General features: G+C 37.7%; 1 protein-coding gene across 1 annotated transcript; it reads right to left on the bottom strand.

Moving 5' to 3' along the window:
• Window positions 1–3,308: 3,308 nt before the first annotated feature.
• On the bottom strand, window positions 3,309–4,273 carry LOC142164667 (uncharacterized). Its single transcript, XM_075222966.1, has 2 exons — window positions 4,109–4,273; window positions 3,309–3,809 (listed from the first exon to the last, which is right to left on the bottom strand). The coding sequence occupies exons 1-2, from the start codon at window positions 4,271–4,273 to the stop codon at window positions 3,309–3,311; spliced, it is 666 nt and encodes a 221-aa protein (XP_075079067.1).
• Window positions 4,274–19,550: the final 15,277 nt, after the last annotated feature.

Below are 19,550 nucleotides of genomic sequence, written 5' to 3' on the forward strand. Positions count from 1 at the left end.
TGTTGATCGTTATCCAACTTTCATTACTACTGGTCTTCTCGCTCTGGTTCGAAGAGAATGTTATTGGAAACCTGACTTCCCAATTTTAGTTCCTGGTGCTAACTAGAGAATAACTTCATATCAGACTGGTTATTCCTTCGTATACACATATCCCTTTACCCTAGGCTTTAAACCTCTTATTGATCTGGTGATCATTGAATGTTGGCGTTACTTCAATGTGTGCTTAGGACAGATTGGTTCTATTGTTTGGAGAGCTGTTGCATGCCTCCGTTATTTGTCAAACTTGGCTTCTATGCCTTTTACTTTTCGTCATTTGCTTCATCTTTACTACCCTAAATTATTTCGTGAAGGAGTTTTTTCCCTTGTGGCCAGAAGCAAGAGAGTATTAGTTAGCCCTGAAGATGACAGAGACCGTGGCTGGTATGCCCACTTCATTGCTGCTCCCACTAGTGCTCTGGTGGGTGAAGAAAACATGCATTTTCCAGAAAAATAGAATTTTGCACGTAAGTACTTCTACCTTGTCTTTTTCCTTTCTAAAAAAGATACTCATGTATTCTCGTGCCTACTTTTTCAGCAACCATGGAAGTTTTTGAGGAGATTACTAACTTCCGTGTTTAGATAGAGAAGTTATTATCTGTTGCCTCTATGGAGAGAAGATCTTGGAAATATCTTTCACAGAGATTCAACTGGAAAGTTAAGACACACGGTACTTTTTCCCGCTTAGTCTTTTTCTTTTTCTCTTTTGCTAACTTAAGAGCTTCTTACCATGCCCTTTTTCCTTTGCTAGGATTTCCTATTTATGGCGTCAGTCCTGCTTCTGTTTCATCCACAAGACTTACTGTGAGTCTTGCTTAAGAAAGAATTTTGAGCAAAAGAAAGGTTGATGGAGCCCGTGGCTCTGAGGGTGAAGAAGAAATAGGAGACGCGTTATTTCTGATGATAAAGCTACCCCTCCATCAAGCTCAGTTCCCTCTAGACCTTTGGACGAGCCAGAAAGTGCCCCGTTAGTGATTTGTGATGAAGAAGTGAATGATCCCCTCCTACTTCTGTTGAACAATTATTTACTCATGGCTTCGGAAGTGAGGAAGCCTTTGAACCCGTTTCTGAGGAGTTTCCCCTTACCTCTTTTCCAACGTCAGTCCCCGATTATCCTCGAGTTACCTTACCTGAAGTTGTTGTTGATGTCCTCCCCCTCCCCCCTGTGATTGCTTTCACCACATCTGTCATTTTAGCTGCTACTACTTCTTACATAGAAGTTGATCCATCCAGTAGCAAGAAGGCGATGAAGAAAATCATTGTTGAGGTTCCTGAAGGTGGGAACTTATTGAAGAAGTCGGGTCAAGGCGACGTGTGGTTGAAATTTTTGCTTGGTCCTATGGAGAAGGAAAAGTTGGAGAGTCATAGTTCGTTGACTTGGATGAACGATATTGTTCATTCATCTTTAAAGGTTCCAATTTGATTTTACTCCTTCTTTCTTCTCTTTTCGTTTTATCCATAACCCCTTTTTTATAGATCAATTTGATAGGTACTGAACTAATGAAAAGGATCGTCCATGATGAGCAATAAATTATTGATTACCGCACCGAGGCTGGTAATTGAAAAGAACAATTTGAAGGTCTTCAATTAGAGAAGGAAGTGTTGGCAGAGGAGAAGGATGCCTTAGAGCAACAAATGCAAATTATCGCTGTTGAGTTAGCGATTGAAAAGGATTCTTCAAGTAAAGTTGGTAAGGATAAGGATATCCATGAGTCCTCATTTATTGAGAAGCTTTTGAAGGCAACCGAAGAGATAATGAGTTTGAGGGAACTCCTTAACCAGAAAGAGACTTATGCAGGAGAGTTGGTTCAAACACTTACTCAAACTCAAGAAGATCTCTGTGCCTCCACTGATAAGGTTAAATTCTTGGAAAGTTCCCTTACACCTTTGAAAGCATCTTTTTATGCTTTCAAAATAGAGAAGGAATAGTGATAACCGAGATTGATTAGTGGGAGAAAGACTTTGAGGCTCTCGAGGAAAAGCTGTCACTTGAAGTGAGTAGGGCTTTTTTGAATACTCGCCTCGAGACTATAACGGAAGCCAACCAGGAGGGTTTTGACCTTAATGCTGAGATTGCTAATCCTAAAGAGGCAATTGAAAAAACTCAGCAGAGTCAAAGCTTTCTTTCACATGAATTTGAAGTTCCCCAAGATGATGGACTTGCTCCTGGTGAAGCTAACATTTAAGCCTCTTCTTCTCAAGCTGACCCCTCTACTTCCGTCAATGATGCTTCCGTTGCTGATGTTCCAATTGATGATGCCTCCTAATGTTTTTTGTTACTTGATTGTTTTGTTTAGAACTTTTTGGTGGGAAGTTTTTCTTTTCTTTATTGGAATGGTTGTTGGTTTACCCGTATCTTGTTCTGGGGTTTGATGACAAACATTTTTTTTACAAAGTTTAATTTATAAATCTCGGCTTTCTTTTCCGCCTATTTTGATGTTTGAGTTTTTGTTCCACTTTTTGACGTTCAATCTTGCATTAAAAAATGCTTTAACAATTCGTAATTTTGATAGACAAGAAATTTTTATAAAAGAGAGCCCTTTTATAAGGGACACTGATGAAGTTGATGTCTCATCTTCATATTTGTGTAAATATATAAAAGAAGTAGAAAAAGAAATAATTTGAGGAAGTTTTATGCTTTGAACTTTCAAATTTTGTACATCATTCTTTATTTATGCAATACAACAGTTACAACTCTTTCACAACTGCTTTATTTGTAACATGTTTCAAAATTCTGGGTCTATTGTCCCATGACTAATTATTGACCTTAACCTAAAAACTCATAAGAACTTGGAGTATATCTTGTATCCATCTTGTGTCCTTTTTGCGAGTTTTACCCTTTCTCAAGGTTTCTTCAAAGGTTTTTGATTCAGGCATGATTTTTGGCTCTTAGGCTAATTCAGGCTTGAATTCTGACTTTTTGTCTTCTTTGACTCTTCATATATATATATATTATCCCCCAGTGTTAGAGCTTTGAAGTATGAAATCTCGAGCACTAGATTGTTTCTTCCTTTTGGTCCATTTCCCAAAAAGGAAAATACTCACGGGACTTGGAGGTATATATTTAGATAATGACTGGTTAACCCTTTTTCTCCATCATAAAGGTTGTAACCTAGACCGAGATTAATTCAGTATTTCTCGTGTCTTTCTGGTCTAATATCATCATTTGGTATGGGCTAGTTTTTTGCCTATCATCTAAAATGGTTAGTACAATTAAAAAGAACAAAATAAAATCATATTTGAGTGATACCTGATCATGGGTACTTCTTTTGCTAGAAGTAATACTTCTTTAAAGGAATAGCATTCCAATTTGATGATAGTACTTTGCCTTCTATGGTTTCCAACTCATATGCTCCCTTTCCAATGATGCTTCGAATTCTATAGGGTTCTTCCCAACTTGGACTCAACTTTCCTGCATTAGCTGCTTTTGTTGATTGAAAGACCTTTTTGAGGATGAAGTCCCCAATCTTGAAGTATCTAAGATGAGCTTTCCGGTTGTAGTACCGCTCAATAATTTGTTTCTGAGCGGCCATTCTTATTAGAGCCGCTTCTCTCATTTCTTCAAGCAAATCTAAATTTATTCGCATCTCTTCCTCGTTTGATTCCTCAGTTGCTTGTGTATATCTTGTACTTGGTTCACCTACTTCAACTGGAATTAAGGCTTCAGCACCATAAACAAGTAAAAATGGAGTCTTTCCCGTACCTGTCTTTGTTGTCGTTCGATAAGCCCATAAGACTCCCGGTAACACTTCAGGCCACTTGCCCTTTGACTCCTCTAATATTTTTTTCAAGTTATTAATAATAACCTTGTTTGTCGATTCGGCTTGTCCATTGGCCACATGGTGGTAAGTTGTGGAAGTTATCCTTTTAATCTGCCAACTCTGAAAAAATTCTGTGATTTTCGTGCCTATGAATTACGGGTCATTATCACACACGATTTTTTTGGAACTCCGAACCGACATATAATGTTTCGCCAAATAAAGTCCCTGACTTCTTTCTTCCGTACCTGTTTGAAGGCTCCTGCTTCTGCCCATTTGGTAAAATCATCCATTAATACTAATAAAAAACATACCTTTCCTTTAGCTTGTGGTAGTGGACCCACAATATCTATCCCCCACTTCATAAAAGTCCATGGTGAAATAACCGGATGTAATAGCTCCGCTGGGCGATGCATGTTATTGCCATATTGTTGGCATTTGTCACACCTGGCCACAAAACATTCTGCATCTTCTTCCATTTTTGGCCAATATTATCCTGCTCTTATTAGAGTTTTACCAAGGATCTTCCTCCTGCGTGATTTCCACAATGTCCCTCATGTACTTCTCTCATCACATATTCTGTTTGAGAAGGTCCGAGACATCTTGCTAAAGGTCCTCCGAACATCTTTCGATACAGGTTTCCACGAACCAAAGAGTAACGGGCAACTTTTCGTCAAAGTGACTGAACCTTTTTCTTATCTTCAGGTAGAATTCTGTACTGCAGAAAGTTAACAAATTCGTTTCTCCAATCCCAAGTTAAATTATTGAAATTTACCTCATTTTAATCTTGGTCGAGTGCCGAATGAAACAAATGTATCACGGTAGCATTTTTGCATTTGTTACTTCTGCAACATATGCGAGATTAGCCAGTGCATCTACTTCCTCATTTTTCTCCCTGGGTATTTGCATGATTTTCCATGATTGGAATTGTCTGATTAACTTTCGTGCCTTTTCCAAATATTGCTGCATTCGTACCTCTCTAGCTATGTAAGTCCCCTGCATCTGGTTAATTACCAGCTGCGAATCACTTTTGATTATAATCTGCTCCATTTCGAGTTCTCGTGCCAGTTCCAGACCTGCAATTACAACATCGTACTCTACTTCATTGTTAGCAATAGGATGGCACCTTATTGCTTCCCTTATGATTTCCCTCAAAGGTGGGATTAGAACAATACCTAAACTCGCTCCTTTAACATTCGAGGAGCCGTCAGCAAATAGGGTCCAAGTACCCAGATTAGATCCGGTGAATAGATGCAGTTCCTTTTCTGCTTCAGGAACTATTCCTGCGCTAAAATCTGCTAAAACTTGTGATTTTATCGCTGTTCTAGGCTGGTACACAATATCGTATGCATTGAGTTCTATAGCCCATTTAGCTGACCTACCTGATAGCTCTTGCTTATGCAATATATTTCTTAGGGGATAAGTGATCACTACAGAGATAGGATGATATTGAAAATAAGGCCTCAACTTTCTAGATGCCATAATTAATGCTAAAGCAAGTTTTTCTAGTGAGGATATTGAGTTTCAGCATCCAACAAAGATTTGCTAACATAATAAATTGGAGATTGTTTACCTTTATCTTCTCGTACCAATACTGCACTTACCTCCATTTCTGACACGACGAGATAGATGAGTAGCCTTTATCCATCCTTCGGTTTAGCTAGTAGGGGTGGATTTGACAAATGTGCTTTTAGATTTCTAAGAGCTTGTTGACATTCATCAGTCCACTCAAATTGGTTTTGCTTTTTCAATATTGAAAAGAACTTATAACTTTTCTTCGAGAATTTGGAAAGAAATCTTCCCAAAGCTACTATCCTACCCGTCAACATGTGCACCTCTTTTTTGCTCGTGAGTATGTCTGGCATCTCCTAAATGGCTTTGATCTGTGCAGGCTTTACTTCAATACCTCGGTTAGAAATAAGAAAACCTAAAAACTTACCTAAAGCCACGCCAAAGGCACATTTTTCTGGATTTAACTTCATATTGAACTTGCGGAGAATCTGAAAAGTGTCCGACAAAGGCTGGATATGATCTCCTGCCTGTGCCGATTTTACTAGCATATTATCAATGTAGACTTCCATAGTTTTCCCAGATGTTCTTGAAATATTTTTGTTACCAATCTTTGGTATGTGGCTCCAGCATTTTTTAGACCAAAAGGCACGACTTTATAACAGTAAGTCCCCCTGTCTGTGATAAAGGAAGTTTTTTCTTCATCTAAAGGGTCCATCTTTATCTAGTTATACCCTGAATAGATATCTAAAAAACTTAACAACCCATGACTTGCAGTAGAATCAATTAGTTGGTCTATGTGCGGTAAAGGGAATGAATCTTTAGGACAAGCTTTATTTAAGTCAGTATAATCTACACAAATTCGTCATTTCCCATTCTTTTTTGGTACTACTATGGTTTTATCTAGCCAGTTAGGATATTTTACCTCTCCTATTGACCCAATTTTAAAAAGTTTTTGTACCTCATCTTGGATCACCTGATTTTTAAAGGATCCCTGCTTCCTTTTCTTCTGTTTGAGAGGTGGATATGATCGATCTTCATTCAGCTTGTGGTCATCACCTCTAGTGGTATACCTGTCACATTTGAATGCGACCAAGCAAAGCAATCTGTGTTAGCTTATAAAAATTTGAAAAGTTTACCTTTCATTCCCGGGATTAGCTTCTTTCCAACATAAACTTTTCTATTTGGCCACTGCTCGAAAAGTGTGATAGCCTCGAGTTCCTCAATTGTTGTTTTGATATTTTCATTCTCTTCTGGCTCTTGAATGACATCAGGTCTTGAATCTACATCCGTTTGTCCTGAACCATTTTCAGTTGAGGTTATATGACCATTTTGTTATGGCGATCCCATTGCCTAAACCGAGGAGAATTCTCAGGAGGCTTAACACAAGTCCCATTAATAAATCCGATCTTATTTCTAGCAGACAATGAGACAATATGAGTGTAATTGCAAATTTTTAATGGAAAAATTCGTAATTAATTATGGTGGATATTAATTTCGAAAATTGTAAATTAATTACATAATTGGAAGCCTTGTTAAATAAATCCTGCGGTCCCTGCTGTGCGTAAATAATAAGAAATAAAAGAAATCCTTTTCCTAGTGAAAAAGAAACCCCAACAGGTTTTGGAAAAGGGTCCCCGGATTAGGGCGGACAACTTTTAAATTACAAATGTGATGCTTACATTGCTAGAGCAATAATGATTCTTCACCGGAGCTCCGAGTCAAAATGCATACAAATATTTGAAGGGGTATGTGGATAATTATTGGGGAAGTAAACATGCAAACGTCTCCGAGGATACTTTAAGGTTGAGGCTATTTCACTTTTCTGTACGGGGAAAAGCCTTGAATTGTTCCTTTATAGGACCGCAACATTAGTTTACAAAAATCTGAACTCAAGCTATAAATAGAAGAGACCAATGACCTTTGACTACAAAATTTAGCTCTCGGAATCTGGCTCAGACATATTCTAAACCATGCAAAACCTTCAAATACCTCCAAATAACTAATTTGTTATTTGTCCTCACAGCCTATGCCAGGTGGTTTTGACTTTTGATAGTTTAAAGAATACATTAGTAGTCATATGCATTTTGGATCTTAGACACGCTTTGAGTAAGAAAAGTAGCCGATGAAGTTCGAAAAAATTCAAGATTTTACAATAGTTCACCAACATTCAACTCACAAATAAAAGGAATTGGGTAAAATCTAAAACAAGAAGAAACAGAAGACAAGATAGTCAGTACCATTTGTCATCTAGTTGCCAATTTTACTACAGAAATAGTCAACTTTTGTAGTTAAACTTAAACCAACAGCTGCTTAGTTGCTTCTATTCTTTTTAACAAGCCAGCAATCTCAGACTGCATTCTCATTTTCATCTTGTAGTAATCACATTGTGAATTCTCCAATACTTTAAGCTCTTCCAACTTTTTCCTCCTCCTTTCCTCGGTCTCCTGCAAGCAGAGTTACGCAGAATATTTTGTAAGCGATATCGATATTTAAAGAAGTGACTAAATGAATGATCATTATATTATTGTATTAAAATAAATTGCAGAGGAGGATGAATAATTTTTAAAAATTAGGATTGCAAGTATGCTGAAATAATTCTTGAACAAACAACGCACTAATTTTCACAATAAAACTTAAAAGCGTGCACATTATATATAGAATTGAGTATCGATCCCTTAATCTCTCCTAAATGAAAGAAGCGCTTGACCAGTGAACTAAGCATGTGTGTTTGTTCAGTAAGATTATTTTAGAATATATATTCGAATAAGATGTTCTTGCATGTAATTTACCTATATATTTTATGAAATTTTCCGGCGAAGCGGTGTCGGATGACACCGCTTGACACTAGGTAGTGTTGAATTTGGCAAAATTTTGTCCCACATCGGTGGGCTCTTGAGTTTTGGGGGGATTTTCCCCCTATAAAAGAAGGCCTAATGTTTAGGATTTAAACACACCTCTCATTTGCCTTCTCATTTGTTTAAGGCATTTGTATCTTCTCTCTTTAGTATTTTTTGGAGTGAAATAAAATATTGGCTGTGTCCGAGGAGTAGGCAGAATTAGCCGAACCTCGTAAATTTTGGTGTTCCCTTTATTGTTGCTTTATTGTCTTATTTATTATTTGGTGGCTGTCATAAATTTTTGGTATAGTAGTTGTGACTTATTCACACTATATACATTTGGCTTCCGCAACAATTGGTATCAGAGCCAAGGTATTGTCTAAGTATGCTCTGTGGTTGCAGCATAGTCTGATCTTCCACATCAGAAAAGATTTATCTTGGTAACTGAGTCAAGGTTCTGTCTGAGTATGCTCTGTGGTTGCAACTTAGTCTGATCTTCCACACCAGAAAGGAAATAATCTTGATTTGTGTCGTCAGCTATTAAATAATATTTGTGTCAAAGATGGGAGACAATAAACAAGAAGAATCTACATCAAGTGTCAACAATACGTCATCATTGGCATCTTCGCTTATGACAAGAATTGTGTCAAATGCGAAATTTGCGGTAGAAATATTTGACGGGTCCGGACATTTTGGGATGTGACAAGGCGAGGTTCTAGATGTCCTTTTTCAACAAGGGCTAGATCTGGCCATTGAAGAAAAGAAACCAGATGTTATTGGAGAAGAAGATTGGAGAATTATCAACCGTGTTGCTTGCGGTACCATTCGATCCTACCTTGCTAGAGAGCAGAAATATCCATACACAAAGGAAACTTCTGCTAGTAAATTATGGAAAGCACTGGAGGATAAATTTTTGAAGAAAAACAGTCAAAATAAATTGTACATGAAGAAGAGACTGTTTCACTTCACCTATGTTCCTGGTACCACGATGAATGAACATATCACCAGTTTCAATAAGTTGGTCACAGATTTGCAAAATATGGATACAACTTATGATGATGGTGACTTGGCCTTAATGTTGTTGGCGTCACTTCCTGATGAGTACGAGCACCTTGAAACTACTCTACTCCATGGAAATGACGAAGTTTCTCTCAGAGAAGTTTGTTCGGCTTTGTACAGCTATGAACAAAGAAAACGAGAAAAACAGAAGGGCGGAGAAGGAGAAGCGCTATTTGTGAGGGGTCGTCCTCAAAATCAAACGAGGACAAAGAAGGGAAGATCCAAGTCAAGATCCAGACCCAGCAAAGATGAATGTGCCTTTTGTCGAGAAAAAGGGCACTGGAAGAAAGGTTGTCCGAAGTTGAAGAATAAGGCCAAACATAACAATGGAAAGGCCATTATGGATTCAAATGTAGCTGATTGTGATGATTCAGACTTCTCATTATTTACAACAGAGTCATCAACATCATCAGACATATGGTTGATGGACTCGGCTTGTAGCTATCATATGTGTCCCAACAAGGACTGGTTCGTGGAATTTCAAGAAGGAGAATATGGAGTCATCCACACAGCGGATAACAGCCCTCTTACCTCATATGGCATTGGTTCAATACGATTAAGGAACCATGATGGAATGATCAGAACATTAACAGATGTTCGATATGTACCGGATTTGAAGAAGAATCTCATCTCTGTGGGAGACCTGGAATCAAAAGGGTTTAAAATCATTACAGAAAATGGAGTGATGAGAGTATGTTCCGGTGCACTAGTGGTAATGAAGGCTAATCGGAAGAATAATAATATGTACCGCTATCGTGGCAATACAGTTATTGGGACAGCGACAGTGACATCCAATGACGACAAAGAGGCAGAAGCAACCAAGCTATGGCACATGCGCTTGGGACATGCTGGAGGAAAATCCTTGAAAACTCTATCAGATCAAGGATTGTTAAAAGGAGTAAAGGCTTGCAACTTGGAGTTTTGTGAGCATTGTGCTAAAGGAAAACAGACAAGGGTTAAATTTGGTACAGCGATCCATAATACTAAAGGCATTTTGGATTATGTACACTCTGATGTTTGGGGTCCTTCCAAAACACCTTCATTGGGTGGGAAGCACTATTTTGTAACCTTTGTTGATGATTTTTCTCGAAGAGTGTGGGTGTATACAATGAAAAACAAAGATGAAGTGCGGGAAATTTTTCTCAAATGGAAGACGATGGTGGAGAATCAAACAGGCAAGAGGATCAAGTGTATTCGCACAGACAATGGAGGTGAATACAAAAATGATCATTTCAATAAGGTCTGTCAAAATGATGGCATCGTCCGACACTTCACTGTCAGACATACACCACAACAGAATGGAGTGGCTGAACGTATGAACCGGACCTTGCTGGAGAAGGTACAGTGTATGTTGTCCAATGCTGGCTTGGGCAAAGAATTTTGGGCTAAGGCAGTTACATATGCATGCCACCTCATTAATCGCTTACCATCTGCTGCTATTGATGGCAAGACACCATTTGAAAAATGGTATGGAAAGCCTGCTTTAGATTATGACTCTTTGCACGTGTTTGGTTCAACTGCATATTATCATGTGACGGAGTCAAAATTGGATCCAAGGGCAAAAAAGGCTATTTTTATGGGAATTACTTCTGGAGTCAAAGGATATCGCTTATGGTGTCCTATGACAAAGAAAGTAATATTCAGCAGAGATGTTACCTTTGATGAATCTGCTATGGTAAATAAGGTAACAGAAGACACCAAACAAAATAAAGGTGCTTCTAAGCAGGTGGAGTTTGAGGGAAAATTTATTTTTCCTACACAAGAAGCAGATGAGGAAACAAATGAAGATTATCTTCTGGAAGGAGAGCCAGTAGAGGAGATTCCAACTCAGGAACCTCAACAACAACTTGAATCAATAGCAACCAGCAGGCCAAAAAGAACAATAACGAAACTTGTTCGTCTCATAGAGACGGTTGCTTGTGCAACCTCAATTGTAGCTGATGATGTTCCTACTACTTATAAAGACGATGTCCAAAGTTCAGAAGAAGATAAGTGGAGGATTGCCATGAATGATGAAATACAGTCCCTTCATCAGAATCATACATGGAGATTGGCCAATCTCCCGAAAGGAAAGAAAGCAATTGGGTGCAAATGAGTATTTGCAAAGAAAGAAGGATTTCCAAACCAAGTAGATGTTCGCTACAAGGCAAGATTGGTGGCCAAAGGATATGCTCAAAAGGAGGGAATTGATTACAATGAAGTGTTTTCTCCAGTTGTAAAACATTCCTCCATTAGAATTATGTTGGCTTTGGTAGCACAATTGGATTTGGAACTAGTTCAGATGGATGTAAAAACTGCGTTTTTACATGGAAACTTGGAGGAGGAAATCTACATGACTCAGCCAGAAGGATTCAAAGTTGCTGGAAAAGAAAATATGGTGTGCAAACTTGAAAAATCATTGTACGGATTGAAACAATCTTCTAGACAATGGTACAAGCGATTTGACGAGTTTATGTTGCAGCAAGGGTACAAGAGAAGCAAATACGATCATTGTGTGTATTTGCGCAAGCTTAAAGATGGTTCCTTTGTATATCTTCTCCTATATGTTGATGATATGTTGATAGATTCCAAGAATTCGGAAGAAATTGATAAGTTGAAGATTCAACTGAAGAAGGAGTTCGAGATGAAGGATCTAGGTGAGGCAAAGAAAATTCTTGGCATGGAGATAATAAGAGATAGACGTTCAAAGAAACTCTGTTTATCTCAAAAGGAATATTTGAAGAGAGTACTTCAACGTTTTGGCATAGATGACCCAGTTAGTACTCCACTTGCTCCCCATTTTAAGCTGAGTACTACTATGTCGCCAAAGGATGAAGTTGAACGAGAGTATATATCAAAGGTACCATACGCAAATGCTGTTGGTAGCTTGATGTATGCAATGGTCTGTACGAGACCTGACATTTCACAAGCTGTTGGAGTTATTAGCAGATATATGCATAATCCAGGAAAGGAGCATTGGCAAGCTGTGAAGTAGATTCTACGGTATATTCATAATACTGTAGATGTCGGGTTAGTTTTTGAGCAGGAAGATAATCAGTCTGTAGTTGGATATTGTGACTCAGATTTTGCGGGTGATCTGGACAAACGAAGATCAACTACTGGTTATGTGTTTACTTTTGCAAAGGCACCAGTTAGTTGGAAGTCTACTTTGCAGACAACAGTTGCTTTGTCTACAACAGAGGCAGAGTACATGGCTATTACAGAGGCTGTGAAAGAGGCAATTTGGCTTCAAGGATTGCTAAAGGAGCTTGGTGTTAAACAAAAAGGTATCACAATTTTTTGTGATAGACAAAGTGCTATTCAATTAGCGAAGAACCAAGTTTATCATGCAAGGACGAAACACATTGATGCTCGGTATCATTTCGTACGAGAAATCATAGACCAAGGTGGAGTCACAGTGAAGAAAATTCATACTACGGAGAATCCTGCTGATATGCTGACAAAAGTGGTGACTGCGGTCAAGTTTCAACATTGTTTGAATTTGATCAACATTGTTGAAAACTGAAGATTGAAGATGAAGACACAATCAAAATTTGTTATTGAGAGAAAATTGAAGATGTGGAATTTTGCCAAGGTGGAGATTTGTTGAATTTGGCAAAATTTTGTCCCACATCGGTGGACTCTTGAGTTTTGGGGGGATTTTCCCCCTATAAAAGAAGGCCTAATGTTTAGGATTTAAACACACCTCTCATTTGCCTTCTCATTTGTTTAAGGCATTTGTATCTTCTCTCTTTAGTATTATTTCACTTTTATTTTTGGAGTGAAATAAAATATTGGTTGTGTCCGAGGAGTAGGCAAAATTAGCCGAACCTCGTAAATTCTGGTGTTCCCTTTATTGTTACTTTATTGTCTTATTTATTATTTGGTGGCTGTCATAATTTTTGGTATAGTAGTTGTGACTTATTCACACTATATACATTTGGGCTTCCGCAACAATTGATATCAGAGCATGTACCCGTCTAAAACTCTCTGCCTCTCGGCGAGCATCATCTGCTCGATTCTGAAACATCCTCGCTTCTGCTTCTTTGATCCGCACAATACTTTCCAAGCTATCAAGATCATCTTTATTTAGTCGGACCATTCGTCTTCAACCATTTTAACATCTTTCTGCTGACGCTCGTCAAACATCATAATATCTTTTCTTCCACTTGAAGAGCTTATGTTGTAGAAGGAAGATTTGGGAGCAAGCGAGGTGGATGCAGGAAGAGCAACGTCTTTTTTTGGACCAACTTGACTACTAAAGTCCTTATCAGGAAAAGTGGATGGAGGAAACTCTGACAGCCCATCTGCGTCTGTTAATCAAAGAACTGAAATTAGATAGCCTTCACACAAACAGATAAGGCAATCATCAGCTCATGCTCAATAAGCACATAACTGATAGGTATATATCACTGGACAATATGATCTTAACTGAAACATGAACCCTACTTACGACTAAATAATTTCCCATGGTTTTTACTCACTCCGTTCCAATTTATGTGAACTTGTTTGACTGGGCACGGAGTTTAAGAAAAAAATGAAGACTTTTGGAATTTGTGGTCCTAAACAAGTCCAAATGGGCCCCAGAGTATTTGTGTGGTTATAAAAGCTTCTCATTAAGGGTAGAGTTGTAACTTTAAGCTAAATTGTTACCAAATTTAAAAAGAGTTCATTCTTTTTGGAACGGACCAAAAAGGAAATAGGTTCACATAAACTGGAACAGAGGGAGTATTTATTTAAAACAAAAGAAGAAGACGTTCCCTGGTAAATAAATTTCTGGATAAGTTCACAGATCCAACAACACTAAACAGTTAAAGACAGAGTAGTGTTATAAGGGCAGCTTTAAAATGTTGTTATCTTGCTCACTACAAAAACTGTTATTAACATTCAAAATTAAAGATCAATCGCTCAGAGCCCTTTAGGCTTTGTTGCTCAGTCCCTGAAGGATGAAATACGGAAATCATTAACCGATACACTTGAAACAGTGATTATAAATCATTGATTAACAACAATAATAAGAAAATCCGATGCAACGACGACCGTTTATATATATTAAGCTTTTATTGCACTATTTGTTTTACAAATACATTAGTACTTTATTTCATATAAAGCCGCAACAGATTGGGCATGTAGCAAATCTGGGCATCCATCTATGGATGCAATACGGGTAAAATTTGTGGCCGCATGGAAGCTAAACTTCGCATCCAGTCATCTCATTCAAGAATATCGTATAAATTTCTGCAGCACGCTCCTGCATCTCTATGTCCCTCTCTGCTGGATCACGTAGACACCACTTCTAATGCCAATAATCAACGTACACGTGAGTGCCATCAGAGCTCCGAGAAAAGCGTAGGATTCCCATGCGGGCTTTGACCAGCTACCACGGTGGTGTACGTGTTGCGCAGCAACATGACTTCCGGACAATAGAATTAGGCAGAAAACTAATTTGGACAATTCAGCAAGATTCTCAAGATTGTTTTTTCTTGTTACATTAAGTACTTTCATGGCGTTAGCCATGGCTTCCAAATGGATCAGGCACGTACATTAATATCTTGTCGTCATTCTAAAATGCATGCTCGGTGATACAAGATTGAAATTGCAGAGAAAGAAAACTAAAGCTAGAGCTAAGAGAAGAAGGAAAACTAAAGCTAGAGCTAAGAGAAGATTTAAGAAAAACTAATGCAAATAAGATAAAGGTTTTTCATTCATAACCTTCAAAAGCCATTATAGTGTTATATATAAAGAAAATGGAAGGAAGGACAAGTCTAAACAAAAGTATGCTAAAGGGGACTAATGTGTAACATCTTAAATATTAACTCTAAAAGTATAGGGACCTAAGTGTTTGCACCACAACTCAACTCTGATATAACTTCCATTTTTTTATTACTCCAATTGCGCAGATGCACCCTTTACAGTTGAACGTACAGCTCCCCATAAGCACTAATTTCCTTTCTAGAATGACCAACTCTAGCTCGTATCAGTCAGACTTATGGTACTCATGAGGATGAGACATTATGGACAGAAAACTTAGTATTTTCGGATGAAAAACATGTTGGAAATATGGAGAAAGATCTAATTAAAGATGGTCTTCCACGGCAGCCTTCAAATGTGATGTTTAAGCAATATGCAGGCTATATTAATGTTGATGAAAATAATGGAAGAAACCTTTTCTATTACTTTACTGAATAGTGTGAGAAGGGGATGTTTGGTATTTCTTGATTTATCATCTCTACTTTAAGCAAGAGCCAATTCCACCGCATCATGCGTCTCCTCTACAGGATTCTCCTCCATCTCCACGTCTACTGGATTATCTTGCATCTCTCCGATGCAACCACGATGAGTACACCATCTCAGCTTGAGATATATATATATATATATACATTTTGAAATTGAATTTTTTTCCTTTTAATTTGTTTTATATATCATACATATATTTTGACAATATATAAGATTTTCAAAAAGTTTTTACTAATATACAGAAGATGCACATGTGAGGCACGAGATGCACATGAGGCGCACACATAGCTAGTTTTATTTGATTTACTTGAGACCTCCTAAGTTTTTAAGTATTGACTTCTCAACCAACTCCAATAAAATCATATCCATTTTATAATTAAATATCTCGATAACTTAATTATTTTAATTAACTTATACGCTAAGCAACTATTAGGCGCACTTTAAATTTTTCAATCACAAATTCGCCCGTGTAAAGTGGTTATGACACTTGATAAATTCTTCAAGTTAGTTAAGTTAGAGATTTCTTCATAAATGGTGCAACGCCAGTTAAGTATAACTAGGCACTAAGCCAACATATTTTTAGCAAATTTCTAAAGATATTACTTAGCTTGCTATGAAGAGACATTTGTTGTTGTAGCTCAACTGTAAAAAACTTATATACTATCCATGGAGAAACTTATATACTTTGCTTATATACTAGTTGTAACAAACTAAAATAATTAGTAAACTTATACATTACTTGATTTCATATGATGCCGCGACAAGTTGGGCATGTAGCAGATATGGGCATCTATCTATGGATGCAATGCAGGTGATATTTGTGGCCGCATGGAAGCTGAACTTCGCCTCCAGTCATCTCGTTCAAGCATATCGTATAAATTTCTGTAGGATGCTCTTGCATCTCTATGTCCCTCTCCGTTGGATCACGTAGGCACCATTTTCTAATGCCAATAATCAACGCACACGTGAGTGCCATCAGAGCCCCAAAAAAAGTGTAGGATTTCAACGCGAGCTTTGACCAGCTAACACGGTGGTGCACGTGTTGCATAGCAACAAGGCTTTCGAACAATAAAATTAGCCAGAAAATCAATTTGGACATTTTAGCCGCTATGGAATAGTGTAATGGATCCATATTTGCTGAAGAATATAGATATACTTTCTATTGATTTCAACGCGAATTAAGAAAAAAAGAATGGAGGGAGGTTCACTAAACCAAATTAAAGAACATGTAAAATTTGCTAATTTTTATTCTCAGCTTTCTCATCACATGAATGATCTATTTATAAGCTGTAATAGCAAGAATGGAGGGAGGTTCCAGAGTGCTCCAACAAGAGCTAAATCAAAGTATTGTTTTAACGCAGCCATATTGGATCATTCTAATTCCCTCAACAAAACTAGAGAGAATCTCCAAAAGAGTGAGACTGTGTTGAACAACAATCTTAAGTTCCCGCATGTATAAGATTTTCGAAAAGTTTCTACTAATATACAGAAGATGCACGTGTGATGCACGAGATGCACGTGAGGTGCACACGAGATGCACGTAAAGTGCACACAAATCAAGTTTTATTTGATTTACTTGAGACCACTTAAGTTTCTAAGTATTGATTTCTCAAACCAACTCCAATAAAATTAGATCCCAATAATTAGTAAACTTATATACTATCCGTGCAGAAACTTATATACTTAGCTTATATACTAGGTGTAACAAACTAAAATAATTAGTAAACTTATACACTACTTGATTTTATATAATGCTGAGACAGGTTGGGCATGTAGCAGATCTTGGTATCCATCTATGGATGCAATACGGGTGAAATTTGTGGCCGCATGGAAGCTGAACTTCGCCTCCAATCATCTCGTTCAAACATATCGTACAAATTTCTGCAGGATGCTCTTGCATCTCTATGTCCCTCTTTGCTGGATCACGTAGACACCATTTTCTAATGCCAATAATCAATGCACACGTGAGTGCCATCAGAGCCCCAAGAAAAGCGTAGGATTTCAACGCGGGCTTTGACCAGCTAACACGGTGGTGCACGTGTTGTGCAGCAACATGGCTTCCGGACAGTAGAATTAGGCAGAAAACCAATTTGGACATTTTAGCACCTATGGAGCAGTGTAATGGATCCATATATGCTGAAAAATATAGATATACTTTCTATTGATTTCAACGCGAACTAAGAAAAAAAGAAAACAAGAAAGGAGGGAGGTTCGCGAAACCAAATTAAAGAACATGTGAAATTTGCTAATTTTCATTCTCAGCTTTTTCATCACATGAATGATCTATTTTTAAGCTGTAATAGCAAGAATGGAGGGAGGTTCCAGAGTGCTCCAACAAGAGCTAAACCAAAGTAGGTAAATACTTACCCACACCGGATGTTTACACCAAACTATATTAACTCACTATGATTAATTAATTTAATTAGATGCGAATACATGTAATTTACCATGGTTAAATGATTGAAGTCCATATGCAAGACACATGTTATATATCTATTGGTTTGGTGTAAACACCCGATGCAGGTAAGTTTTTACCACCAAAGTATTGTTTTAACGCAGCCATATTGGATCATTCCAATTCCTTCAACAAAACCAGAGGAAATTTCCAAAGGAGTAAGACTGTGTTGAACAACAATATTAAGTCCCCGCATGTATAAGATTTTCGAAAAGTTTTTACTAATATACAGAAGATGCACGTGTGACGCACGAGATGTACGTGAAGTACACATAAATCTAGTTTTATTTGATTTACTTGAGACCTCTTAATTTTCTAAATATTGATTTCTCAAACCAACTCCAATAAACTTTTGGTGCAAGCAAGTTCTGGTGCGCACCTTTAGCGACCAGATTTGGCATTTTTAGCGATGGACATTAGGCTTTTAGTGACCAGATTAGTGTTTTTATTGGGGAGTTTTTTTTATAAACTCATTTCAACATTTTTGGAGCTAGGGAACTCGGATTTGTGCGATTTTTGGAGCATTTTCACCATATGGATTGGGGTAAGTGTTTCCTACTCGGTTTTCATTATATTTCATGATTCCATGATTATTTTCATCATATAAGTGAATAAAATAGAAGATAACGGGATTTTTGAAAAATCTTTCAAAAACAAAAAATGAAGATTTGAAGGGCGATCCGTTATCGGAATTTGATAATTTTGGTATGGGTGTTCGGATTTCATAAAAATTCTGTCGGGTTCCAAGATGCGCGCCCCGCATTGACTTTCGAGTTGACTTTTAGTCTTAAATTTAAAGTTGACGTTTTATTATCGGAAATTATTTCCGATGAATTTATGTAATTAATTTGGCTATATATGAGCCGTCCGGAGGTCATTTCACGCGAGAAGGCTATTTTGGAATATCGGCCTAACTCCGTAAAGTTAAGTATACTGCCTAACCTTGAATGAGAAAATTACCCCTTAGGCATTGAGTCATTGATATGTGGGGATTTTGACTATGCCTTTTAGCTTTCATTTTAGACCAAAAACGCGGAATTGTGTTTCCGAAAACTGATGAAATGTGCTTAATTGCAGGAATATTGAAATATGAGCTCCCAAGATGAAATTCAACTCAAGAAAGAGTAATCTGAACTCAAGGAAAAAAATTGGCAAAAAAGCTCAGAAGTGCGGACCGCAGAATATCATCAGTGGCAGCAGGTGTAAAGAAATTCCCATCAAAGAAATGTGCAAAGTGCGGTCCACACATTATATGTGCGGCTGCAGAAACTCGGTGAGAAAAAGTTTAGAGAACCTGCATCTCAAGTCCAACAAAAGTGCGGACCACACAATTATTGTGCGGCCGTAGAAGAAAAGCTACGCGGCCACAAACATTATTATGCGGACCGCAGAAAGAGAGCAGTGCGGTCACAGTTTAGAATTATGCGGCCCTAAAATTCCAATCCAAGCTGAAGCAAAGTGCGGACCGCACATGGAGTTGTGCGGCTGTAGAACCTCCGAAAAGGGAATTTTTGTTCGAAAATTCCAACCTTGTATAGATAAAAAAGTTTCACTTTTTTAGATCAAATTTTGACATCAGCTACTACAGTAGACAGTTTCTTTTACTCTTTTTAGTAGTTTTTGCTATTTTGAGCTTTTTGAACATTGATTTCATCATTAATTATCAATATGAGTTTA

This window comes from Nicotiana tabacum, chromosome 1 (assembly GCF_000715075.1).
Source record: "Nicotiana tabacum cultivar K326 chromosome 1, ASM71507v2, whole genome shotgun sequence".
In the NCBI taxonomy this organism is placed as follows: Eukaryota; Viridiplantae; Streptophyta; class Magnoliopsida; order Solanales; family Solanaceae; genus Nicotiana; species Nicotiana tabacum.

Excerpts from the sequence above, each read along its gene's own strand:
- LOC142164667 (XM_075222966.1), bottom strand. The coding sequence starts at position 4,273 with ATGGAAGAAGATGCAGAATGTTTTGTGGCCAGGTGTGACAAATGCCAA. Across the intron at positions 3,810-4,108 it reads TACCACAAGCTAAAGGAAAG|GAGTCAAAGGGCAAGTGGCC; the intron begins GTATGTTTTTTA and ends AAAATATTAGAG.